The 27,844-nt window shown below is 40.4% G+C and overlaps 1 protein-coding gene and 1 long non-coding RNA gene across 5 annotated transcripts in view; one reads left to right on the forward strand and one right to left on the reverse strand.

Annotated features, from left to right (window-relative positions):
* The window catches only part of IDE (insulin degrading enzyme), a 119,627-nt gene extending 92,433 nt beyond the window's left edge, over positions 1–27,194 (forward strand). For 2 of the 3 annotated variants that reach the window (XM_012454779.3, XM_064374117.1), the window contains 10 exons: positions 2,877–2,987; positions 3,881–4,001; positions 8,908–8,999; positions 10,278–10,389; positions 14,087–14,254; positions 15,950–16,222; positions 18,041–18,102; positions 23,041–23,113; positions 23,803–23,870; positions 24,930–27,194. In XM_012454779.3, the coding sequence (XP_012310202.1) occupies positions 2,877–2,987; positions 3,881–4,001; positions 8,908–8,999; positions 10,278–10,389; positions 14,087–14,254; positions 15,950–16,222; positions 18,041–18,102; positions 23,041–23,113; positions 23,803–23,870; positions 24,930–25,025 (1,176 nt within the window). In that variant the 3' untranslated portion in view covers positions 25,026–27,194. Of the gene's footprint in view, positions 1–264; positions 410–2,876; positions 2,988–3,880; positions 4,002–8,907; positions 9,000–10,277; positions 10,390–14,086; positions 14,255–15,949; positions 16,223–18,040; positions 18,103–23,040; positions 23,114–23,802; positions 23,871–24,929 lie in introns of all 3 variants that reach the window. The other variant, XM_012454780.3, reaches the window with a different exon arrangement.
* The window catches only part of LOC135273999 (uncharacterized), a 53,975-nt gene that overhangs the window by 6,841 nt on the left and 19,290 nt on the right, over positions 1–27,844 (reverse strand). The window contains exons 2-4 of one of the 2 annotated variants that reach the window (XR_010341776.1): positions 26,557–26,665; positions 20,722–20,885; positions 4,477–4,569 (exon numbers count right to left, since the gene is read on the reverse strand). This is a non-coding gene — a long non-coding RNA (uncharacterized LOC135273999). The remainder of the gene's footprint in view (positions 1–4,476; positions 4,570–20,721; positions 20,886–26,556; positions 26,666–27,844) is intronic. The other variant, XR_010341777.1, reaches the window with a different exon arrangement.

Here is a 27,844-nt window from a genome sequence, read left to right on the forward strand (position 1 = left end):
TCATCAGCATGTCATATTTTTCTACTCAAACAAAATTGGATCCTGATTTACGTTTAGATCCCACCCATTCTGTATTTGAAATCTTGGTCTTTGGCAAAGGAAAATAAAGTCTTCCTTCTTTTGTAAAACCTAAGGTTGGCGTATACTATTTCCCTAGAAATCCAGATCATGAGGCTGCATATCCATACTCTTCGGTCATGTTTCTTCATTTCCATGCCACTGCTTGAGGTATCAAAGCATTTCTTTTGTTTTTCTTTTTGTTAGTCGCTACATTTATGCTGATCCTCTCCATTGCAACATGACATACCTGTTTATCAGGTTATTGAAGGATGATTTAAAAGAGTATACATATGCAGCACGCCTCTCAGGTTTGAGCTATGGCATTGCATCAGGAATGAATGCAATACTTGTAAGTAACATGAAAACCAAAGAAAAGGCACCACCCCGTTTAAGCATTATATTGAGCTTGGGAAAACTATTAACTTCTGCATTTTTAAACAAGAAAGTTGATGGTGTTTTTCCTTGCACCTTTTTGATGATTGAAGAACTCAAATTAGTGTTAGTTCCACTAATGAATGATTTAATTAAGTTGAGTGCATCTTGTGAATGTGTATATGTGCTGCATTTATTTGCATGTTCTTCTGCTTGAGATGTTTAACATATTAATCCTGACAGCATGTTGTTTTTTCCATATAATTGAGTGTGTATTAACATCTGTAAGTAGAAGATATCTATAGTTACTGTTGTGGTGCTTGATTTTTACTTATAAATAGGCTCCCTTTATTTCTGCAGATAGCAGAAAATTTCTATGTTCAGATACACCTGACATTTTAATTTAACTTACTTTGTAGCATACACCATTACCTACTTTATGTGTTTTAAAATAAGCATTATTAAATATATCTAAGAAATAACTAGATCCTTTCTTTTGAATGTGTTTCCAAGCTTGCTTATATCTCAATTCCAAGTTAATATCCCTTTTATGGCACACATTCCTCTTCACTTTTCTTGAAAATACATTGCATATTTTAGTAAAAATGAAAATGATAGCATTTGGGGGTACTCCTTATTTAAATTCTAAGATTGTAAGAGTTTTAAATTTTATTTATTTTCCAGTGACTTTTTTTTCCTTCACATAAATATCTGGTAGCTTTTGTTGAATGTGTAAGAATGTATATTAATCTAAGCATTCTTAGAGTCCACAGAAATTTGAAGCTCAGAGATCATAATTAGCTCTAAATAGAAAAGTAATCATCTATTTTCTCTTTTTTTCTGTTGATTTTTAGTAGCATATTACCATCAAAACAAGTAATTTTTATTTATCACAAAATGGGTTTTCTGCTAATTGTCTGTTTAGTTCCTACAGTAGGAAACATGATGTGCTTGCCATGGCCAGTGGCCTTCCCTCCTGCTGAGGTTCTTGCCTGTCATCCTTCACAGCATACAGATTTTCATGGTATTCTAGCTGCAGTGTATCCCCTACTGCTTTGAGTGCCACCATGTGGAAATATGATAGGAATTCTTCATTCCCCACTTTTCAAAATATTAGGCATTTAGAGACAAAGTAAATTGTGCTAAATTAGCTGGGCACGGTGGCTCTCACCTGTAATCCCAGCACTTTGGGAGGCCAAGACAGGTGGATTGCTTTGAGCTCAGGAGTTCCAGACCAACCTCCTGGGCGACATGGCAAGACCCTGTCTCTACAAAACATTAGCCAGACATGGTGGTGTGTGCCTGTAGTCCAGCTACTCTGGAGGCTGAGGTGAGAGGATCACTTGAGCCCGGGCAGCAGAGTTTGCAGTGAGCCAAGATTGCACCACTGCACTGCAGCCTGGGCAGCAGAGCTAGACCCTGTCTCAAAAAAAAAAAAAAAAAAGTGCTAAGCCAAGATCCTGATGATACATACAGTGTATCTTTTTTACACATTTGTTTTGCCATTAGCTTTTAGAACACCAGCAAAACTTACCAAATATGCAAGTGGTTAGAATTGTAGATCCTGCCAGGCACAGTGGTTCATACTTATAATCCCAGCACTTTGGGAGGCTGAGGCAGGTGGATCACTTGAGTCAGGAGTTCAAGACCAGCCTGGCCAACATGGTGAAACCTCATCTACTAAAAATATAAAAATTAGCTTGGCATGGTGGCACACCTGTGGTCCCAGCTACTCAAGAGGCTGAGGCAGGAGAATTCCTTGAGCCTGGCAGGCGGAGGTTGCAGTGAGCCAAGATCACACCACCGCACTCCAGCCTGGGTGACAGAGACTTTTTTTTTTTGAGACTCTGTCTCAAAAAAAAAAAAAAATGTGGGTCCTAATTGGGCAACACTGAATGAGAAAGTGGCAAAATGCCATGTAATACAGAATCAGGGCTCCCTCATTTCTCCAAGATGACTTTTAAAATATTTAAACAATTTGGGGACAAAGATGGTTAAAGCTGGGTGTGGCAGCTCATGCTTGTAATTCCAGCACTTTGGAAGGCTGAGGTGGGTGGATCACCTGAGGTCAGGAGTTCGAGACCGTCTTGACAAACATGGTGAAACCCCATCTCCACTGAAAATACAGAATATTAGCCGGGTGTGGTGGCGTGCGCCTGTAATCCCAGCTACTCCAGAGGGTGAGGCAGGAGAACTGCTTGAAGTCAGGAGGTGGAGGTTGCAGTGAACCGAAATCGTGCCACTGCACTCCAGCCGGGCAACAAAAGCAAAACTGTCTCAAAAAAAAAATGGTTAATGTTACCTTCCAAAATGTTACATTATATTTATGATGTAACATTTATCTCTGGTTGTAGGATTTTCTACATGTTTAAAAATCAGGTTGTTTATTTAGAAGTTGTTTTGTGATATTTTTAGACTTTTAATACCCTGAATTCTTTCTGTAGCTTTCAGTGAAAGGTTACAATGACAAGCAGCCAATTTTACTAAAGAAGATTATTGAGAAAATGGCTACCTTTGAGATTGACGAAAAAAGATTTGAAATTATCAAAGAAGCAGTAAGTTTTCTGAAGTCTATTTTTTATTCATAACATAATATTGCTATATTATAAAAAGTTTTGATAATATAAAAAAAGTCAGGAGAAAAAGGAGCATTCATAACCTTGTTGCATTCATCTCACCCTGTCTTTGCAAAATCCTATACTCTAGCCAGAAAGAAAGCCTAGTAGACTCTGGTGGATACCTGACCTCTTCTCTGTGGGTTCCAAGAGCTAGGGCAGTTGCAGCTCTGAATTTCAAAGAGAAGCACTTAGTGGCTGTTAGGGCCTCCTTGAATGTTACATCCCAACCTCCAGTTCAGAGGAATACACAATTCAGCAGACTGAGGTCTGCCTTACCACAAGACCTTGTCACATTAGAGCACACTATTTGGGTTTGACATATCTTCCACTTAAATTCAATTCATGTTTAGCCCAGTAACGGAAGTAAGGGATGAACAGCTGCTTCTGAAGCTAAACTATGATCTTTTCATTGTATACCAAAAGAAACTGCCATCAGTTTTCAAATAAAGATCCCATACGGATACCTATCAATGTTGCTTGCTTACGGAGACTTTGGGGATAGCTTTATAGTGTAGAACCTAAAGATTCCAAAAGACATCCCTGAAAACTAGGGGAAACTTTCTGAGGGACAAAAGATATCCCATAGTGAAGGCACTTATAGTCCATGTCAGATGCTGAACAAATGTAAGCAGCAGCCTGGACAAAGAAAAAGCATGCACTTTTATGTAAGGATCAGAGAGGAATAAACCCCATTCTTAATTATATAACTTCAGAAAGGAGAAAGAAGTAAATCCTAGTAACACATCGTTTGAAATTTGATTATAACTGGACTTTTAAAATGATTTTTAAAAGATTTATAAAATTACTGAACTTGTGTCTCCCTTCACTAGTATATGCGATCTCTTAACAATTTCCGGGCTGAACAGCCTCACCAGCATGCCATGTACTACCTCCGCTTGCTGATGACAGAAGTGGCCTGGACTAAAGATGAGTTAAAAGAAGCTCTAGATGGTGAGACTCTTCTACTTAAAGCTTAATGCTTTCTTCATTTTTTTCCTAAATTCATTTTGGTTTATTCTGATATTTACTGTGTATACTTTTAAATAACTTATAGTTCTATTAAAGCTGGCTGTGCATATGTTTTATAAAAACAGTGGTGGGCAGGATGGCTATAGTTAACAGTAACATATACTTTCAAATAAGTAGAAGGAGGATATTGAACATTCCCAACACAAATGATAAATAAACTTGAGATGATGGATATGCTTAGTACTCTGATCTGATTACTATACATTATATGTATATATAACACTATTATATACTCTATCAATATCTATAATATAATTTAAAAATAAAATGGTGGCTTTGAAGTGGCTTTTAAATTTAGGCAGATTAGCCACATTTACTGTTTTCATTCTGGACCTGTGCCAGTTAATTATTACTATTTTTAGATTTCTGCAGAAGGACTGGGTACAATGGGTCATACCTGTAATCCTAGTACTTTGGGAGGTGGAGGCAGGAGGATCACTGAGCCTAGGAGTTTGAGACCAGCCTGGGCAATATAGTTGAGATTCTGTCTCTACAAAAAAATAATAAAATATTAGCTGGATGTGGTGGCGTACACCTGTGGTCCCACTTACTCAAGAGGCTGTGTGGCTAAAGGATTGTTTGTGCCTGGGAAGTTGAGGCTGCAGTGAGCCATGATTACGCCCACTGCACTCCAGCTTGGGTAACAGAACGAGAGTCCCCACCTCCAAAAAAAAAAAAAATCTGCAAACTAAACACTCTGACCCAAGTACTAACCTTGTTAATATTGAAGGGTTTTTTTTTTTTTTTAAAGACTGAGTCTTGCTGTGTTACCCAGGCTAGAGTGCAGTTGTGTGATCTCCACTCGTTGCAACCTCTGACTCCTGGGTTCAAGCAATTCTCCTGCCTCAGCCTCCCGAGTAGCTGGGGTTACAGGTGTGCACCACCACGTCTGACTAATATTTTGTATTTTTAGTAAGGACAGGGTTTCACCATGTTGGCCAGGCTGGTCTTGAACTCCTGACCTCAGGTGATCCACCTGCCTTGGCCTCCCAAACTGCTGGGATTATAGGGGTCATCGCGACTGGCCAAAATTGAAGTTTTAAGAAGAGAAAATGTTAGCCGAACTCCAACGTCTTAACACACAGAAATGTTCAGGCTTCCCCTCCCGCCAACCCCCTGCTTTAGCATCCTTAGATCAGTTCAGTTAAAAATTGGAAAATATGTAAAGCCTAAAGAGTCATCTTTTGGGCCGGGCGTGGTGGCTCACGCCTGTAATCCTAGCACTTTGGGAGGCCGAGGTGAGTGGATCACCTGAGGTCAGGAGTTCAAGACCAGCCTGGCCATCATGGAAAAACCCCATCTTTAAAAATAAATAAATAAATAAATAAAAAAGAGTCATCTTTTGGTTTTTTTCCTAGAATCTTAAATCTAATTTTCAAAGAGTTTGACTTGAAAATCTGAAATTCCCCAGCCTGGCCAACATGGTAAAACCCCATCTCTACTAAAAATACAAAAAATTGGCTGGGCATCGTGGTGGACGCCTATAATCCCAGCTACTTGGGAAGCTGAGGCAGGAGAATTGCTTGAACCTGGGAGATGGAGGTGGCAGTGAGCTAAGATCATGCCACTGCACTCCAGCCTGGTGACCGTGGGAGACTCCGTCTCAAAAAAAAAAAAAAAAAAAAAAAAGAGGGCCGGGCGCGGTGGCTCAAGCCTGTAATCCCAGCACTTTGGGAGGCCGAGGCGGGTGGATCACGAGGTCAAGAGATCGAGACCATCCTGGTCAACATAGTGAAACCCCGTCTCTACTAATACAAAAAATTAGCTGGGCACGGCAGCGCGTGCCTGTAATCCCAGCTACTCAGGAGGCTGAGGCAGGAGAATTGCCTGAACCCAGGAGGCGGAGGTTGCGGTGAGCCGAGATCGCGCCATTGCACTCCAGCCTGGGTATCAAGAGCGAAACTCCGTCTCAAAAAAAAAAAAAAAAAAAAAAAAAAAAGAAAATCTAAAATTCCTTGAGAGCAGTGATTATGCCTTTCTTCCATACCCCTTTACTTAGTATCTAGTATAATATTATACCCTCAGTGTGTATCTAATGAATGCCTATTGAATGCAAAGAAATTACTTACAAGATTTCTTTATTGGAAAAAATATAGTTTGGTATCACCCTTATTATTTTAAGATTTTTCACTTCTTAACATTACTTCACCAATTTAATCTTTCTTCTTACATGCTCAGCCATAAGCAATAAAATGCAATAAAAGGATTCTGGACTGGGCATGGTGGCTCATGCCTGTAATCCCAGCACTTGGGAGGCCAAGGCAGGTGGATCACGAGGTCAAGAGATCAAGACCATCCTGTCCAACATGGTGAAACTCTGACTCTAATAAAAATACAAAAATTAGCTGGGCGTGGTGGCATGTGCCTGTAGTCCCAGCTACTCAGGAGGCTGAAGCAGGAGAATTGCTTGAACCCAGGAAGTGGATGGAGGTTGCAGTCTTCCAGGATCACACCACTGCACTCCAGCCTGGTGACAGAGCAAGACTCTGTCTCAAAAAAAAAAAAAAAAAGAATTTTATTGAATGTTTTAATAATCTTTTATGACAAGTTCTTATACTTCTGTAACACTATGCTTTTGATGTCTTCAGTGACCCAAATCAAGAGCAAAGTACTGAAAGTCATTATTTGGTTGGTTGTCTCAGGCATTAGGTAGGAGGCTAGATTATAAAAATCCTTAACTAGAACAGGTGCATTTTTTTATCAGGACAGTTAATATGCTTTTTGCAAAATAATTATGGTCATATGCAATTAATAGCAAGAATTATATCTTTAAAAATACCACACAATTAATTTTAAATATTTTCAAAAATGAAACCTACTTTTATAATGATCAAAAATAAAGCAAAGGTTTGAGGTTTTTTTTCTCCCTTTGTTAGAATCTAGGTCAGATGGCATGTTAATTTTAAGCAGAATAAGCTCTATAATATCTCAGAGGCATATGAAGGCTTTCTAAAATGGGTTTTATAAAGAGAAAAGTCAGTATTTTTTTGGTTTAAATTTTCTGCTCAAGTAAATAATTATTCCATTTTGATATACATACTCCTACAGTAATAAAAAATGCCAAAATGGCTTAATTTGGAGACAACTCAGTGGGAGAGGCTTGCTCTTCAGTGACTCTAAATCATTCAGCTATTCAGGTGCCAGGATAGCAAGAACTTCAGGGTTCGGTGTGGTCCAGCAGCATTTACTGAGTGCCCACAGTGCACCCAGCCCAAGACTCCAGGTGTTTGAGATCAAAAAATGATCAAATAAACATGGCAATACCCCATCTCTACAAAAAATACAAAAATTAGCCAGGCATGGTAGTGCATGCCTGTAGTTCCAGCCCCTCAGGAGGCTAAGGCAGAAGAATTGCTTGAACCCAGGAGGTGGAGGTTGTGGCACTGCACTTCAGCCTGGGTGACAGAGCAAGACTCTGTCTCAAAAATAAATAAATAAATAAAAATTAAAAATGATCAATTAGGTGGGGGTTTCTTTGATAAAGGAGCTCCATTCTGGTGGTGAAGCATAAATGTAAATAGATCATTTTAATAGAGACAAGAGGGTAAGTATTGTGACAGAAAGCTGCAGAGAGTGCTGAGGGAGCCTAGTGAAGAGGACTCCTAAGGCAGTACAGTGGAGTAGAATGAAGATCTACTTTGGAATTAGACCAAGGATCAAACCCCAGCTCTGCAATTTACTAGCTTGATGACTTTGAACAACAAACTTAAATTTTCTTAACTTCATTTTCCTGCCTTTAAAGTGGGGATAATAGTACCTACTTTATAGTGTGAAAGATAACATCTGTAAAATCCCTGATCTGTGGTAAGCACTTGTTAATTCCCTTCCCATGTTTCTCTGTTTCTCTTTAAATGTCAATCACTGATTTTAGCATCCATTGGTAGATCTTGCATGTAGCAATTATTACTATGGTGTCCTAATAGAGGAGGGACAGCTCTTCCTTACAGAATGATTAAATCAATATATGTAAAAGAGCGAGGAAAGTAGAAACATTGCCATTAGAACTCCATAGTAATAATTGCTACAGGCGATATCCGCCAATGGATGCTAAAATTAGTGGGTCAAACTTAAAGAAAAATAAATTATTTGTATAATCTCATTTCTTTTTCCCAAAATAAATATTTAGTAATTACAGTGGGAAAAATAGGCATAGATGGGCAAGTGGGCTTTTCTGAATTGCATGTAGAGCATATGTGAGTTATTAGATTATAAACAAAAGAATAAAATGATACATTTACAATAAGGACATCTGGTAGACACCACCTTAGCCAAGTGATCAGTGTTAACTCACTAGTACTACAACATATCAACTTCATGAATCCCCAAATAGGATGCAGCGAGAAACGTGCATTAACTTTGTGGTATTCTTTCTAGTAATACATACATGAAATCTAATTGTGAGAAAACACTAGACAAACCCAAATGGGAGACTTCTATAAAATAACTGAACAGTACTCTTCAAAAGTCTTAAGGTCATGAAATATATGGAAAGGCTGAGAAACTGTCAGAGATTAGAAGGAGCTAAAGACATATGACAGCTTAATGTAATGGAGGGTTGTGGATCAGATCCTGGAATAAAATAAGGACAAAAATGGAAAAAATACAAATATAGTCTGTACATTAGTTAATAGTATTATACCAATGTTAATTTCTTAGTTTTGATGGGTTATGAAAGATGTTAACATTAGGGATAACTAGGTGAAGTGTGTATAGGGACTCTGTACTATTGTTGCAAGTCTTCTGTAAATCTCAAATTATCTCAAAAAAAAAAAAAAGAAAGAAAGAACCTCATAGGTAGAGCTCACTATGTCTTCCTGCACCTTTACAGATGTAACCCTTCCTCGCCTTAAGGCCTTCATACCTCAGCTCCTGTCACGGCTGCACATTGAAGCCCTTCTCCATGGAAACATAACAAAGCAGGTGGGTGGCTGAGGTTTTAGCAATCTTTTGTGGATCAATGCAAGATATTTTTTTCCTCTAGTCTTTCTCAAGATTGTTAACAAGCACAATGTGATAATAAACACATTAGAGTTTACTCAACCCTTTCTGCTCTTTGGAGGAAGGTAGAAGGCACAGGGAAAGTAGAATGATGGTAGTTAACTGAGGACCTACTTTCATGGCTGCCTCCTCTGCTGTTTCCTACCTTATGCAATCATAGGAAGAAATGGGAGTAATTATCCCTATTCTGTATAGGGTGGCATACTTGTATAGTGGATAAGAGCACATGCTGTACATCAGACAGCCTGGATTCAAATCCTAGCTTTGTTATATACTAGATCTGTAATCTTTTGAAAATGTCTTAACTCTGTGCTTATCTGTTTCCTTATCTGTAAAATTAGAGTTACAAGATATCACCTACATCATGTCTTGTAAGGATTAAATAGTACATGCTAAGTCCTTAGCACATGGAAAGCTCTACAAAATGTCCATGGCAGTCTATTTCAAGATCCCTCAGTCTTGGCCAGGTGCAGTGGCTCACACCTGTCATCTCAGAGCTTTGGAGACTGAGCGGGGAGAACTGCTTGAACCCAAGAATTCAAGACCAGCCTGGGCAACATAGTGAGACCTCATTTCTACAAAAAAAATTGAAAAATAGCCAGGCGTGGTAGTGCACGCCTATAGTCCTAGCTACTCTGAAGGCTGAGGCAGGAGTATCTCTTGAGGCTAGGAGGTTGAGGCTGCAGTGAGTTATGATTGTGCCTCTGCACTCCAGCCTGGGTGACAGAATGAAACCCTGTCTCAAAAAAAGAAAAGAAAAGATCCCTTGGTCTCTACCACTCTGCTATACCCCCTCCAGAACAATATGCCCGAGGTCAGATGCTAATAAGTGGCAGAAACAAGATTCTTACCAAGGTCAGTTTTATCTACAATAAAGCCTATGCTTGCCTCCCTTGCTTTTCTGTGACCCCAGGTGTCTGTAGTCAGGATCATTTCACTAGGGACCGTCTTTGGCAATGCCTTTTTTCCAGCATCAGCATCAGTGTTGATGATTGTCTGGGTGGCTGTTTCTTTCACCACTGCCAAATTGACTGTATTGCAAAATTACTATACTGACAAATTTAATTTTTATCCATTTGAATAGGATCAAATGTATTTAAGATTTTAAAATCCACTTTTATGATAAACAACGCAAGTTTATCTCACAAACAAGATATGTTTATGTTTTTGTAATGTTCTGGGTCATATCTTTTTCCGTAGGCTGCGTTAGGAATTATGCAGATGGTTGAAGACACCCTCATTGAGCATGCTCATACCAAACCTCTCCTTCCAAGTCAGCTGGTTCGGTATAGAGAAGTTCAGCTCCCTGACAGTAAGTAGAGATGTTGTAACTTTGGGGATGGACTACTTTGACATAACAGTGTGGGTGATTACAGGTGAGTTGAAATTTGGTATAGTTTTATGCCGAAGATCCACTGGGAACCTCTATTATTTATAGAATTATGATTAGAGATAGATAATTCTGCCAAAAAAATTTTTGGTAAGAGGGCCAAAGAAGTGATATGGAGGTAGGCAATAATTTTGAAGGGAATGATACTGGAATTGATGGATACTTGAATGAAGGGGAATAAGGAAGTAAAAATATCACAAAGCTATTGACTGTGAGGCATGAAATAAAATATATTTATAAAAATGGAAACTGGACTTAACAATATTTAATTGGAAGCCCGTAGGATTCTTTGGCAGAAATAGTTTTAGGAAACCCACAGGTGCAGATAACATGTAATCATAACAAGTATGTTTTTATAAGGGATTAACAAAGACTTTTATTGAATTTATATATTTCGGTTTACAATGTTGGGTTACTTTTACATTAACAGTGGTTTCTTCTGATAAAAACTCATTAAGCATTATTGTCAGTATTGCTCAAGACTGTGTAATAGAAGATGTATCAAGTGAAGGAAGAGCTTTTTTGGGGGCAAACTTGATTGTTGGCTGTTCCCTGTGCATGAACCATCTGTGCTGCCTTTTCCCCCAGCTATTTTATTCTCCCGAAATGGTGTTCTCCTTTCTCCCTTCTTCCTCATGGGCTAGTGCCTACATCCTGTTTCTCCTTCTAGGCCTATTTATAAGGTACTCATTCCACTAAGCTTTTTCTAAAATTCCCAGCTAGAAATAATCACATCTACCTCTGGACTTGGCAGCACAATTTTTCTGGATCTCCCTATTCAAGCTACTTAGCACTTCTACTCTTGTGTTGGGATTGAAGTGCATCTACTACTTCTCGTTAGACTGTACATTCCTTAAAGGCAAAGTCTGTGTCTGGTTCACTGAGTAGCTTCTAAAGCAACTAGAACATACTATTACTTCAGGATACCTTTGTTGAATGCTTAAAGATACGTTGAGCCTGCTCTGCTGTTCTGCATGACCAGTCATCACAGATCTGGTAACAGTTTATTTCCAACTTCTGCTAGTTTATTCCTCAGTCACTACAACCAGGGCAAGAATCAGGATATGCTGATTCCACTACAGCCAGGGCAAGAATCAGGAGATGCTGATTCCACTACTACCAGAGGAAGAATCAGGAGATGCTGATTCCACTACAACCAGAGGAAGAATCAGGAGATGCTGATTCCACTAAAACCAGAGAAGAATCAGGAGATGCTGATTCCACTACAACCAGAGAAGAATCAGGAGATGCTGATTCCACTACAACCAGAGGAAGAATCAGGAGATGCTGATTCCACTACAACCAGAGGAAGAATCAGGAGATGCTGATTCCACTACTACCAGAGGAAGAATCAGGAGATGCTGATTCCACTACAACCAGAGGAAGAATCAGGAGATGCTGTTTCCACTACTACCAGAGGAAGAATCAGGATATGCTGATTCCACTACAACCAGAGAAGAATCAGGATATGCTGATTCCACTACAACCAGAGAAGAATCAGGATATGCTGATTCCACTAAAACCAGAGAAGAATCAGGATATGCTGATTCCACTACAACCAGAGGAAGAATCAGGATATGCTGATTCCACTACAACCAGAGGAAGAATCAGGAGATGCTGATTCCACTAAAACCAGAGAAGAATCAGGAGATGCTGATTCCACTACAACCAGAGGAAGAATCAGGATATGCTGATTCCACTACAACCAGAGGAAGAATCAGGAGATGCTGATTCCACTACAACCAGAGGAAGAACTAGGAGATGCTGACTCCACTAAAACCAGAAAAGAATCAGGAGATGCTGATTCCACTACAACCAGAGAAGAATCAGGATATGCTGATTCCACTACAACCAGAGGAAGAATCAGGAGATGCTGATTCCACTAAAACCAGAGAAGAATCAGGATATGCTGATTGCACTACAACCAGGGCAAGAATCAGGATATGCTGATTCCATTGAGAGGAAGAAACAGGATATGCTGATTCCACTACAACCAGAGGAAGAATCAGGATATGCTGATTGCACTACACCTGGGGCAAGAATCAGGCAGGATATGCTGATTCCACTACAATTAGAGAAGGACTCAGGATATGCTGTGCAAGAGTCATAGCAGTTGACTTCAAAGTGAAGCTAGTCTAGAAACAATATTTCAAAGTCAAATTCATCTTTCATATGTCTTTTGACTCTACTTCCCTCTTTCTCTCTCCTTTCCTAAGATCTTATCTCTTTGGCCTCCTATGTACCCTCCCAAATTTTTCTGTGTTCAAAAATAGCTCAGTTCACATTTTATTCTCAGAATGCTAGGTAGTAGGAAATCATTCTGAATTAGCCAGCTGATCAGATATGAATACTTTAAATAGTTCTTCACTTAACTCTCCATAGAAAGGCATTTACTATCTAAAAAGAAAATACTCAGGCCAGGGTGGTGGCTCATGCCTATAATCCCAGCACTTTGGGAGGCCAAAGCAAAAAGATTGTTTGAAGCCAGGAATTTGAGACCAGCCTGGGCAATGTAGTAAGAACTTGTTTCTACAAAAAACTTAAAAAATTAGCTGGGCATGGTGGCGCACACCTGTAGCTACTTAGGAGGCTGAGGTGGGTCGATCGCTTGAGCCCAGGAGGTTGAGGCTGCAGTGAGCCATGATTGTGCCACTGTACTCCAGCCTAGGTGCCAGAGTGAGAGACTGTCTCAAGAGAAAAGGAAAAATTCCAGGCATTATAAAGGAGATGTTTTATTTATTTTTATTTTTATTATTTTTTGAGATGGATTCTCAGTCTGTCACTCAGGCTGGAGTACAGTGGCACGATCTCAGCTCACTGCAGCCAAGGAGATGTTTTAGAATATGTATGAAAAGGGCCAGGTGTGGCTACCTGGCCAGCATTTTGGGAGGCCAAGGTGGGCAGATCACCCGAGGTCAGGAGTTCAAGACTGGCCCGGCCAACGTAGCAAAACCCCCCATACCTACTAAAAATAGAAAAATTAGCTGGGTGTGGTGGCACATGCCTGTAGTCTCAGCTACTTGGGAGGCTGAGGCAGGAGAATTGCTTGAACCCAGTAGGCGGAGGTTGCAGTGAGCTGAGATGACACAACTGCAGTCCAGCCTGGGTGACAGAGCAAGACTTTGTCTCAAAAACAGAAAAAGTATGAAAAAGCTGGAAGGATGTGAGGTGAGTGAGAGAGGCTTACAGGCCACGTTCTTCTCTTTTTTTTTTTTTTTTTTTGTTTGAGACAAGGTCTCGCTCTCGCTCTGTATCTTGGGCTGGAGTGCAGTGGTCCAGTCACAGCTCACTGCAGCCTCAAATTCCTGGGGTCAAGTGATCCTCTCGCCTCAGCCTCCTAAGTAGCTGGGATTATAAATGTTCAGCCATGGCCCTGGCTCCCCTCCTTCTGATGAGAGGGAAGTTAGTGCTGCCAGTTATAATCAGAAAATTTGACTAATGGGTCAAATTTGGACAAAGTTAGAAAAGTGAAATTAATGATACACAATTCTAGGCTTCTCTACCTCCCTTTTCTATTAATGTCTAAATTATCATCCATAAGTGTGGGCAGACATAGCATTGACTTTATTAAACCCTAAATAAGTTTTTGAACTTGTTGCTGTCTTTTTGAAACTTCTAGGAGGATGGTTTGTTTATCAGCAAAGGAATGAAGTTCACAATAACTGTGGCATCGAGATATACTACCAAACAGACATGCAAAGCACCTCAGAGAATATGTTTCTGGAGCTCTTCTGTCAGATTATCTCGGAGCCTTGCTTCAACACCCTGCGCACCAAGGAGCAGTTGGGTGAGAGGAAAGTGGGGAAGTAGCAGGGTACTGTAGACTTTGATGAATTATCATTGTCCCTGTAAAGCATTTTCCACATGTAGAATCACCTAACACTGTGTATCAGGCATGCTCTACTTAGAGAGACTTGAGAAAACCTTATTACAGAGAATCCACTTCTAAAAGATAAGCAGTCACTATCTTATGGACATTAAAGTAATTCTTTACGAGATGGTACTGTATATTACATACATGTCAATAAAGAGGGCATCTTAGGTAAGGGGGGAAGAATACTAAGGACAAGCTTATGGGTAGCAAGATGAGAAACAAGCCATCCAGAGAAGCTTAGAATCACTAAAGCTTGAGTTCCCTGAGGATGGGTATTATCTCTCATTCATCTTTATACCCCAAGCCTGGGACATACAGAAGGCACTCAGTAAGTGTTTGCAGTTTTAGACACTGTTAAAAATCTTGAGGTCCTGGCAGGTTTGATCAATGAGGAAAGAAGTTCAAAGAAGTCCCAGTAATGACAGAAAGGAACCAGCAAAAAAAGATTTGGATGAGTCTCTCCAAGTATCCATCATTGTTTAAGTACCCATTGTGCTAGATGCTGGACAGGGAAAATGGATGCTATGGATGGTCCTTCCTTTCAAAGAGCTCACAGTCAAATCAGGATGGCAGACCTGTAAAGGAATAATTTTAGTACAGTGTGATAAATGTTACTCTAAGAGCTCAAACTTTTGGCCAGGTGTAGTGGCTCACACCTGTAATCCCAGCACTTTGGGAGGCCGAGGCGGGTGGATCATCTGAGGTCAGGAGTTCAAGACCAGACTGGCTAACATGGCAAGACCCCATCTCTACTGAAAATATAATAATTAGCTGAGCGTGGTGGTGCCCACCTATAATCCCAGCTACTCAGGAGGTTGAGGCAGAGATCACTTGAACCTGGGAGGCAGAGTTTGCAGTGAGCCAAGATCACACCATTGCACTCCAGCTTGGGTGACAGAACAAGACTGCAACTCAAAAAAAAAAAAAAAAAAAAAGCTCAAACTATGAATGGCTATTTTGAAGCTGGAAACTTCCTTAGAAGTGAGACCCAGAGGTACCACAGCTGTTGGAGATGGTGGATCAGGGAAGGGCAGCCAAAGGAGATGAGCCAAGAGCTTGGTTTAGAAAAGGTGTTGAAGGGAAGTAGTGCATGGCCTCATGAGATGATGTGGAAGTATGACTTTTAGTTAGCTTGATCTCTAGAGAGTTGCATTCTGAATGAATTGGTTCAGGAATGGATTATGTAACAAGAAATACAGTAGGAGAGCCAGGTTCATATGAGGAACTTGGATGTTAAAGGAAACAGAGCTAGGACTGTGACTAAGGGATGAAAATGAGTCCAGCGTTTTATAGGACTAAGAGTAACTTTAGCATAGATTGAAGAGGAATAACTAGCAGAGAGTGAGGAGTCACAAGATGGGAGTTTGAATAAAGAATAGGATTTTTTCCTTAAAAGAAGTCATCTCCAACTTTGTAATTCTTCAGAGAGCTCTTCTGCTTTGTCTTTAGGAACTGAAACTATCTTAAGTGCTCATATTTCTTTAAGAGTTGAATAGTTTAAAACCTTAAAATAGATTTTATTTGCTCAGACAGGATAGTTTTTGAAGGATTAAAAATGACTCAGGTCTCAAATGCCAAGGTCCTGACTGGCTGATGTGTGTGTTTCAGGCTATATCGTCTTCAGCGGGCCACGTCGGGCCAATGGCATACAGGGCTTGCGATTCATCATCCAATCAGAAAAGCCACCTCATTACCTAGAAAGCAGAGTGGAAGCTTTCTTAATTGCCATGGAAAAGTCCATAGAGGACATGACAGAAGAGGCCTTCCAAAAACACATTCAAGCATTAGCAATTCGTCGACTAGACAAACCAAAGAAGCTATCTGCTGAGTGTGCTAAATATTGGGGAGAAATCATCTCCCAGCAATATAATTTTGACAGAGGTAAGGTAAAATTAGGGCTCCAACATTTATGGCATTCAAGTAACATTTGAGGACGTTAAGGCCATTCCACAAAATAGTATTCATTTTGTAGGTTATATTTTATTACTAATTTGGGGAGTTGGGGTGGGGAGATGGCTGGCACTTCTAAAGAACTATTACTTAATTGAATTCCAATTTCCTATTAGAAACCTTGTCTCTTTTTTTTTCTCTAAACCCAGACCTAGATCTACCCATATCTCACAATAAAGTATTAATAATAATTCATTTCCACCATTTTGTTTCATCAGTGTATCACAGATACCTAAGTATTTCCCATAATACTAAAAAAATGAGATAATACCAGATTAAACCCCTTTGAGGCAAATGTTGCCCTTGAGGCACAGGAGTTCAAACATTTGCCTGTAGGGATCGCCAAAGATTTTTCACTCCTTTCAGATTTGGGAAAGCTGTGATTCCTGAAGTCTCCTGTCTTATCAGCTTCCTTTCACCTTTCTTCTAGAGCATAGATTAACAATGGATTGTGCCAAGCTGTACTAGAAGTCAAGGGACTTGGGTCATGTTCTTATTCTGACATCAACAAGCTAAAGATCTTGGTCAAGTCACCTTTTTTGGACCTCAGTTTTCTTACCCATAATTTTTCTGTTTTGTTCTTTGAGACAGTATCTCGCTCTGTCAGCCAGGCTTGAGTGCAGTGTGTCATCATAGTTCACTGTAGCCTTGAACTCCTAGGCTCAAGTGATTCTCCTGCTTCAGCCATGTCCAGCCTACCTATAATTTTTCTAGCAGTTGGATTCATTATTAATGATAATAGTATCTCTCATTTATTGAGCATTTGCCATGTGCCTAGCATTGTGTTATTGTCACACATCTTTTTTTTTTTAAATTCTTACTGCAGCCCTATTAAGTAGTAATCTCCAGTTCCCAATGAGGAAACTGAGGCTCAGAAAAGTTGAAATGACTGGCCAAGATCCAAAAGCTCATAACCAGAGAGCTAGTATATGAATCCAGGCTGGCCTGGCTTCTGAGCCAAGGCTCTGTTACCCATTGCACTACATCCACTTTTTTTTTTTTTTTTGAGACAGCCTTGCTCTGTCACCCAGGCTAGAATACAGTGGTATGATCTTGTCTCACTGCAATCTCTGCTTCTCAGGTTCAGGTGATTCTTGTATCTCAGCCTCTCCCTAGTAGCTAGGACTACAGGCGCACTCCATTATACCTGGCTAATTTTTGTATTTTTAGTAGAGATGGGGTTTCACTGTGTTGGCCAGGCTAGGCTCGAACTTCTGGCCTCGGGTGATCTACCCACCCAGCTTCTCCAAAGTGCTGAGATTACAGGCATGAGCCACTACACCAAGCCAGCATCCACTTACTTTTACTTGAAATCAAAGCAAATGGTCATTTAAAAATGTGGATACTTGGCCAGACACGATGGCTTACGCCTATAATCCCCGCACTTTGGGAGGCTGAGGCAGGCAGATCACTTAAGGTCAGGAGTTCAAGACCAGCCTGGCCAACATGGCAAAACCCCATCTCTACTAGAAATACAAAAATTAGCCAGATGTGATGGCTTCTGCCTATAATCCTACCTACTCAGGAGGCTGAAGCAGGAGAATCACTTGAACCTGGGAGGTGGAGGTTGCAGTGAGCTGAGATTGAGCCACTGCACTCCAGCGTGAGCAACAGAGTGACAGACTCTGTCTTAATAAAATGTATATGGATACTTAAGAGTCTTGGAGTAAAGTATATTGTCACTTGGTATACTGTTCTGGGCTACTTCGTATGGAAATATTAGTAAAGTATTGTTTGATTACTTTTCAGATAACACTGAAGTTGCATATTTAAAGACACTTACCAAGGAAGATATCATCAAATTCTACAAGGTAAGTTAAATTCATATATTTAGATTTTGACTGACAAGAAAGTATTGTAGGGCTGGGTACAGTGGCCCACACCTGTAATCTCAGCACCTTGGGGGAGGCCAAGGTGGGAGGATCACTTGAGGTCAGGAGTTAAAGACCAGCCTGACCAACATGGTGAAAGTCCATTTAAACCAAACATACAAAAATTAGCCAGGGGTGGTGGTGCACACCTGTAATCCCAGCTACTCAGGAGGATGAGGCATGAGAATTGCTTGAACCTGGGAGGCAGAGATTGCAGTGAGTGGATTTCGTGCCACTGTAATGCCAGCCTAGAAGACTGAGTGAAGCTCTGCCTCAAAAAATGCAAAACAACCAAAAAAAAACATTGTATGTGCTATATTGTGTGTTGCTGCTTTGAAGCCATTCTGGCTGGATTTATGAAAGTGTTTTTTGTGGATTTAAGTATTTTTGACACAAACACAGCTGTTGGAGAAAATAAAGACAGTTTTTATTGAACCAAGTACTGTTTTCCTTTCCCTCTAAACCAAGTTTGCCAAACCTGCAGCCTGCAGGCCACATGCGGCCCTCATTATGAAATATTTTTGCCAATTTTTTTTAATTTTAGCTTATCAGCTTTTAATGTTATGTGTGGCCCAAGACAATTATTCTTCTTCCATTGTGGTCCAGGGAAGCCAAAAGATTGACCCATGCTCTAAACCAAAGACTGTGACAGCCCTTCCTGACTTCTAGATCTTTAAGCACCCTTTCAGTTTCTTCTCTCTGTTCTCCACCCTGCTCTGCAAAGAATATTGCTGAGCTTGTCTGGTGGGAAGGAGGAAAAAAGAAAACAGAAGAACTTGAGAATCAGATTATTTTCCAAACTCTGACAACTATAAACTGTCTTCACCCATTTAGGTGCCATAGTGGATCCTTTTTTAAATAAATGCTCACTCACCTTTGAATTGTGGTCAGAGATGTTATGAATTTTACATGCTTGTGCTCACTGAAGAAGTTTATCAAAAGAAAAGGGAGGTGCCACGTTAATGGAAGACAGTCTTCCCAGCACAGCTTTAAGAGGTTCACACCAGCAGGGTGCAGTGGCTCACGCCTGCAATCCCAGCACTTTGGGAGGCCAAGACGGGCAGATCATGAGGTCAGGAGTTTGAGACCAGCCTGGCCAACATAGTGAAACCCCATCTCTACTAAAAATACAAAAAAAAAAAAAAAGAAAAATTAGCCAGGCATAGTGGTGGGCACCTGTAATCCTGGCTACTCAGGAGGCTGAGGCAGGAGAATCACTTGAACCCAGGAGGCAGAGGTTGCAGCAAGCCGAGACTGTGCCACTGCACACTAGCCCGGGCAACAGTGAGAGACTCCGTCTCAAAAAGAAAAAGTTTCACACCATCTAAATCTTCCCCTCTATAATAAAATTCTGAGAAGGATAGCAAAATTTTCATTAAGTAGCTATAAATGTGTAATAAGTATGCTAAGTGCAAAAATTCAGAATTTATGCTGCAATAGAATTGTACCTAAAGTGTTACATATGTTCTTTGTAATATATTGGGGCCTCTAATTTGTGTAAAATACTTTTATGCCTGTTTTTCAAAATAAGGAGCAAAATTATACTCTGTGATTACCATAGTACCTTAGAATTGTCCCTTAGTATTGTAGCCATTTCTGGTTTGTATCTGTGATTAGGTAGTTTGGTCAGGAACTCAGTCCTGCCCTGTGCCCACATCCTTTTAGAGAGAGATTCTACTTTACAGTGTCTTTTTCTGGGGATATATTATAGCTGCCAGCACAGGAGTCAGTGCTTACAGTTCTCATTAGAATGACTTTGTGAAGTTAGTGGTACAAGGCCTGATCACATTTTCTCCTGTACTAGGGTTTCTAATGTTTACTTAATTCACCATTGCTAGTGCTGAGTGAGAGGGTAAGGAAAAAGTAACAGTTCTTACTGGATGGGTGCAGCAGATCACGAGGTCAGGAGTTTTGAGACCAATCTGGCCAACATGGTGAAACCCTGTCTCTACTGAAAAATAAATAAATAAATAAATAAATTAGCTGGGCATGGTGGTGCACACCTGTAATCCTAGCTACTCGCGAGGCCGAGGCAGGAGAATTGCTTGAACCCAGGAGGCGGAGGTTGCAGTGAGCCGAGATTGCACCATTGTACTTCAGTCTGGGCAACAAAGTGAGACTCCATCTCAAAAAAAAAAAAAAAAAAAAGCCGGGCACGGTGGCTCACACCTGTAATCCCAGCATTCAGGGAGGCCAAGGTAGGTGGATCACCTGAGGTCAGGAGTTTGAGACCAGCCTGGCCAACATGGTGAAACCCTGTCTCTAAAATAAATAAATAAATAAACAAACAAACAAACAAACAGTCCTTGACCCAAAGACGCTGATAGTTTCTGACAGGAAAGTAGTGATCTTGTGCCATCCATAAGTTGCTTACACCTCTCTCTGTAACTCTTCTGCAAAATTATATGGCTGTGTGCAAACGAGTATTAATAAAGCTGGTATCACCTTAACAATAAGAAAAGGAGACTATAGTTTCAGAATTGAGCAGCAAGTTTCAGCAGTGAGATTTGACCCATTTTGGCTATGAATATGGATGGCTGGACAAGTGACTTTCTTTACCTTATGGCTCCCTTTGCATTATGTAGAGGAAGACAGGAGTCTCATTTAAGTTACTCTTGCTCTTCTGCAGTAATAGCCTGTAGTCCCAGCTGCTAGGGAGGCTGAGGCTGGAAAATTGCTAGAGCCCAGGAGTTCAAGACCAGCCTGGGAAACATAGTGAGACCCTGTTTCAAAAAAAAAAAAAAAAAAAGAGTATTTATAACCAGGCTTAAGCTAAGTCTAGAACAGCATTTCCCTAGCTGTGTTCCATGGTATGCAAGATATTAATAGGGGTACCTAGGAAAAGGGTTTCATGACCATGCAAGTTTGGGAAACACTATTCCCATTCTCAGAGAATCACAGAACATGTTTGTGTTTTAAAAATTATAAGAAGTCCCACAGTAAAGACTTTAGCCTGCATTATTTAATTTTGACTTACAAAACATTTTCTAAACTGATTTCGCCATGCACCCTTTTTTATACAGAATACCTATAAGTACCTCATGGGACTGTAGTGTTCCTTAGAACATTATTAGAACATATTAATAGTTTCCAAGAAGGTGCAGTTGTTTGTTTTAGAAAAATGAGGATTGTCCACAGTTGGTGAAAAAATTGGGAACAATCTGAAACTGGAGAGGGTGTTCTGCTGTCTGCTGATGTGGGCCAACAAGGGAGTAATGAAGGTTTGGGTGAGAAGAGATGGAGATAGATCTTTGAAAGCAAACTTTTTACTCCAACAAGATAAAGTTCTTAGAGGAGGTCCTACTTGTTAATAGAGGCAGACCTGGGCTGAGCTCCTGGAAAGAGGCTGGAGAGGTCAGAGCAGGCCTGTGGGAGTCTCAGCTGCTTTGCCTGCTGGCGGAGAGTGGAGTGGGGAGCCATGGGCAGGTTTGCTGTGCAACATCAATAGGGCTTGCTGTGCGGTCACACAGGACCAGGCTTATTAGTAACTGCTCTATAATAACTGTTGAGTGGATTTGGCTTTGACTGATGATTCTCCCCTCTAAGGATATGAAATGTTACTTGTGGCTAAAGCATCAGAGGAACTTTGTCACACTTGTACCCCTTTAGAAAAGACAGTGAAAGTCTGCTGTTAGGGGAAAGGTTGGGACATACTTCCCCACAGGATCCACCTGCCAACCTAGCACTGCTGGCATTCATGGTAGTAATTAAGGGGAATCACTCCAAGCAGCATGGTGGAATTGAGAGAGCAAGCAGACTCGAGCTTCTGACACCATCACTCTGAACAGTGTGACTCATGTAATTCATGTAAGTCTCTGTGTCTTAAAGTAGGAATCATCATGATGCTTAGTTCACAGAGGATTGTGAGCTGACATAGGAGAGTGCCTGATATACAGCAGGACTCAGTAATTATTAGTTTCCTTTCTCTTCCGGTAGATGAGGAACCAGAGTTTACAAGCAGAATCTAAGAAGGTTCTTAGAGGAGCAGGTGTTGTGCTTTTCCCTAAGCTCAAGCCATTGTCTCTGTAGACCCTAAAGATCACCAAGTGCAGCCCTGCACATCCCATCCCAGTGAGTACTAGGCGAGGTTTTTAACCCTAGCTCAGGCACTTATTGGCTGTAGGAGTCTGAGCAGTTTTTTAATCTCCTTGGATTCAGTTTTCTCATCTGTAAAATTGGGTTAAGAATAATTCTTTCTTTAGAGTAAGAAAAGGAAAGGAAAAAAATAATTCTCACCTGCTTTGCTAAATCTTTGCAGAGCTTAAATAAAATAATGTAAGTGAGGGAAAAGAAAGGCAAATATTTTTTTTTTTTTTTTTTTTTTGAGACAGAGTCTCGCTGTCACCCAGGCTGGAGTGCAGGGGCGTGATCTCAGCTGATGGCATATGGCAACCTCTGCCTCCTGAGGTCAGGCGATCCTCCCACCTCAGCCTCCAAAGTATCTGGGATTACAAGCATGTGCCACCATACTTGGCTAATTTTTTTTTTTTTAAGATGGGGTTTCACCATGATGGCCAGGCTGGTCTTGAACTGTTGACCTCAGGTGATCCACCCACCTCGGCTTCCCAAAGTGCTAGGATTACAGGCGTGAGCCACCACACCCAGCTTTTTTTTTTTTTTTTTAATGTATCTTTATTAAAGACAGGGTTTCACTGTGTTGGCCAGGCTGGTGTCCAACTCTGACCTCAAGTGATCCACCTGCCTCAGCCTCCCAAAGTGCTGGGATTACAGGCATGAGCCACCGTACCTAGCCAGAAAGGGAAGCAACTTTTCTATACCTGACTGTGTGATAGCTGAGTCTTCATAGTCATCAGAGAGCACCTCACTGTAAGTTCTTTAGTGGAGCAAAATGGTGACCTCACTCTTCTTTCTGCCTAGGAAATGTTGGCAGTAGATGCCCCAAGGAGACATAAGGTGTCCGTCCATGTTCTTGCCAGGGAAATGGATTCTTGTAAGTATTGAATATTGCCTTTTTAAGTCTATTTTTAGGCTCATGTTAAGCCATCTGATGGTTGGCCTTTGTCATAACTACATGCCTTATAGAACACCAGAAAGTAAAAGATGTAGAGAACAGGAACTGGAGATAAGGTCTACAGATATAAGGGGAAAAGATAAAAGAGGTAGTGAAGGAGAGAACCAATACCAGGAGATAGAATGCTGAACTGGCCACAGCATCGCAGGAAAACACAGCTGCTTGCTGATGGGACATCTCCAAAGAGGCTGCAGGAACCACTGCATGTGGGGAGTATGGGTAAGCAAGTTAACTTCCCAGTCCTTCTCATTTTCTGGCTTTTACTGGCCAAAGTTTGTCCTGTGGCCATTAACTCCCCTGGCTTTCTGGGCAGTTTTACTGGGTCCTTCTGGGTGGCCAGAAAGTCAGATTAGACCTGGGCACTAAAACTGCTGTGGGCAAAGTTTTAGGACCTCAGGAATATCACGAGCCATCATTGGGTGGCTCCGGATAGAAGGCAGGACAAGTACTTAAGGCCTTCGGTAGCAGGCAATCTGGAGAGGATCTGAGAAGTACATGAACTGGGTCTGGTGCAGTTTTTTAATTAGCTGAGTCTAATTTAGATTTGTTTTTAGTTGTTCTTGTGTGCTAGTATCAGTAAGTACATTAAACGTTTTATTTTCTTACAGGTCCTGTTGTTGGAGAGTTCCCATGTCAAAATGATATAAATTTGTCACAAGCACCAGCCTTGCCACAAGTAAGAAACATAAATGTTACATTAGATTGTACTGACAGAGGACTTCCTTTTTAGAAGAAGCCTTTTTTGTGTGTTTGTTTTGTTTTGAAATGGAGTCTCACTGTCACCCAGGCTAGAGTGCAATGGTATGATCTCAGCTCACTGCAACCTCTGCCTCTTGGGTTCAAGCGATTATCCTGCCTCAGCCTCTTGAGTAGCTAGGATCACAAGCGCCTGCCACCACATCTGGCTAATTTTTGTATGTTTAATAGAGAGAGGGTTTCACCATGTTGGCCAGGATGGTCTCCAACTCCTGACCTCAAGTGGATCACCCACCTTGGCCTCCCAGAGTGCTGGGATTACAGGTGTTAAGCCACCGTGCCTAGCCAGAAGTAGCTTATTCATCAGGATACTGATGAACTAAAAGAAGTTTCAGGTCACCAGGTGTTGAACCTTCTACTTTAATTCTTCCTTGAACATCTAGTCACTCAGACTCTACCCTTGTCTGCCTTTGCCTCCTATTTGAACAGTTGTGTTACTCTGCAATGAATCAACTTTGGCCACATCTGTTCCCAGCACTGAATATTGGAGAGACCTCTTAGTCTTTTCCCATGTTACCTGCGTATTTTAATCATCTAGAAGGATTGGCATTCACTTGCAGGAGGAGGAAACTGACAGTGTAACTAGGCCCTTTCCGGGTGGGCACACCAGCCTCTGCTACTTTGCTGAAGCCTTGATGCTAAGCCTCGAAAGTCCTGGGTGAGCCAGCCCTTGTTTGCCTAGAAGAAAACCAGAAGCCTTCCTTCTGGTCCACAGCCCCAGTAAGGACACTTACCAAGAGGTTTTATAGACCAATTCATGACTTTCTGGGCCTACTGATCCAGAAGGAAGGTCAGCAGATCATGATACATGGGGTGTTAGGTAGAGGAGCCTCAGACCCCCCCAAAAAAAAAATTATATATATATAGAGAGAGAGAGAGTATAGAACTGAGGTGTGCTCCTAGCCTCGCCCAAAAAATTTGATGTCTTTATTCTGATGTTTAGGTTAAATACACTAAAAAGAAACTTTTTTCTTTGCAGCCTGAAGTGATTCAGAACATGACCGAATTCAAGCGTGGTCTGCCACTGTTTCCCCTTGTGAAACCACATATTAACTTCATGGCTGCAAAACTCTGAAGATTCCCAATGGGTGGGAAAGTACAAGTGGATGCATTCCTGAGTCTTCCAGAGCCTAGGAAAATAATCTTGGCCACTTTAATAGTTTCTGATTCACTGTTAGAGAAACAGAAAAAAAGTTGTCAAATGTCATTATGTAGAAATATTATAAATCCAAAGTAATTAAATTACAAAATCTTATAGATGTAGAATATTTTTAAAATACATGCCTCTTTAATATTTTAAAATTTTTCTTTTCATTACTGAAAATTTCCCTATATAACAGTGCTTAAAATGAATGATACTCCTATAGAATCTTCCTTCCCTAGTCTGTAAAATAGTCATTTGTCGGAAGAAAGTCAAAGCTCTTTTCTAAAAGCCTCCTAGGTTGACCATAGAAGGCTTCACAACATTTAGAAAGGTAATACCTTCTTAAAAATTGATCCTCAAATTTGCTTTCTACTTGATGGTTTCCTGTAAATCAGTGGAAAACATTACATTTGGCAGATGATGAACAAAGCAATGTAATCTTTTATTAGTGAAATTGCTGGTTATATAAGGCATGGTTTTAATCTTTTTATAAAATTTGAACATGTTTTTTATTCCAACTGGTAAAATGCTAGAAAACCCTACTTATCTACAATGCTAGAAATACACTTACATCAATTTTGTCCTAAACTGAATTTCTCAGGATTACTGTGGTTTCTTTCTGATTGATTGAGTTACACTGACCTTCATAGTTGGTTTGCAGTGTTCCGTCAGTTTTACTTTTTCTCATCAACATGTTGCTTTAACACAACATATTTATTTAACACGTACAAATGGGTCAACTTCAGATCCTACTGAGTGTGTGACATGCTTTTCCAACATCAGCTTTTTGTAACCACCTATATAACTTTTTATTACAGTGAAATTGCAGTCAGTATGTGAACCAAAATATCTTGCCCCTTTATGAATTTAAAAGGCAATCAAATACAAAGCCACTTTTTTGGAAATATAAAAAATAAAGCCTTGCATTCTTATATAGCAAGTCTTCATAAGACTGTAAAATCCCTTGTTGCTACCAGTCTAATCTTGCCTTAAGTGTTATTTTTTTGAATATATGAATATAAACATATAAACACAGATGATGACTGGAGTGGACTTTTAAAAAATATTTTTTTCATGAGATACTATTTTAGGTGAAATTGTTACTGTAGATTTAACAGCTGTTTTGAAATATTTACTGTTATTAAAACTTGCTTCAAGAGAAATTGTGAATATATTTCCACATACAAGCACTATTAACAGTAAGTGGCCCTGTCGTCCACTAACTCAGGCAAAGTAAAGAATGGCATTTTCAAATGGCATTTTACCTCCCTGTATGATATGATTTGTAGGACTTTCTTCTGTAGAGCCATATCTTTTCACATCTTAAGTTTTTACATTTGCCATTTTCCAAATCTCAATTTGGGGCAAGAACGATATAGTCACAATTATGGGGCTTTCAAAAGCGGGATCCCATTTCTACTGTCAGATCAATGTGGTGCTGTAACCATCTTTTTATCCCTACCTTCAAGAACTTCCTTGTATGAAGCCTGTCTTTGTCCATCGGAAGGTGTATGAAATCATCCCTTCCTTCCGGTTTTATGCATTTGTAGACTATGCAGCTTTTCATCAACCTGCAAGGATATAAGACAGATCTAAAATTAGGCCTGAGTGTTCTGATCCAACACTGTACTAGTAAATAAAAATCTACCTACCTTTTATGTGGAAAATTATGTACTACTGAGTAACTTTTAGCTCTTTTTAAAAAATAGGTGAAATTTGTCTTTTTTTATGAGAATGACACATGAAGAGATCTGAGAGCATCTCACGTAGTCTTCCATGAACGTGCAATTGTTTAGTATGCGCCAACGTTTTCCAATTTCCAGGTTGGATGTAGAGCTGCAGTTGGATCACTCAGGCATACTAATGGATCCATTTAGATGGGTCCAAGCTGCAGTCCATGAGCAATAACAGACTACCCCAGATACTGCAGTTTACTCAGTGCTTAGTACATGAGACTTGTGGAACTAAGTTATTAGTTACCTGAGGCTTCTTAAGAAAGTCGTCTTTTTGACCAGTTGATGTGAAAGAGGGAGCATGTGACACAGCCAGTATGGTGGAGTGCCAGGGTTATCCTGTTTACAATAAATCGCCTGAACTTAACCTCTGGAGTCTGCATTTGTATTATTTTTCCAGTTTTAGTGAAACAGTTCTCAGCCTACCTCTCAACATCCCAATTTGACCAGATTTCTTGCTTTCATTGTTCATAATGCAGAAAGCAGTGCATTCTAGTAACATTTTAAAAGGTGTTTCTGGGTAACAATGATTTTTGTCAAATAGAAGACTCAATTTCAGAACCTTAAGAATAGGTCACTTTTGTAAAACAGGAATCTTAGTATTTGAGATTCGACTCCTTGCTGTGAGTATTGTCACTGACTCCAAACCCAGGAAGATTTGTTTCTGGCCTTACAGGGATGAAAATGAAAAAGACAGAAAAACGATTTCTCTCTCCTCTACAATAAGTCCTTACATCTTGTTGCCACATCTCCAGTTACAGTTTAGGCAGATATCTTGTTCAATCTCTATCTTCTTGATCCCTGTCAAAGTACTTTTTCTACTCATGTAGTGGCCAGGTGGCTCAGACAGGCATTTCAAGAGGAAATCTGCTTGTTCCTCACTTTCCAGCCTCGGACAGTGGTCCAGCCACATAGTCAGCATTGTGCTCAGGGATGATGTGGCAGCCCCACACAGAGGCCAAGAGCAACTCCAGGTTTTATCAGTTGGGATAGTCTTCCCCTCGTTAATGATACATG

This window comes from Aotus nancymaae, unplaced genomic scaffold (genome assembly GCF_030222135.1).
Source record: "Aotus nancymaae isolate 86718 unplaced genomic scaffold, 86718_ANA_hifiasm-v0.15.2.pri h1tg000010l, whole genome shotgun sequence".
In the NCBI taxonomy this organism is placed as follows: domain Eukaryota; kingdom Metazoa; phylum Chordata; class Mammalia; order Primates; family Aotidae; genus Aotus; species Aotus nancymaae.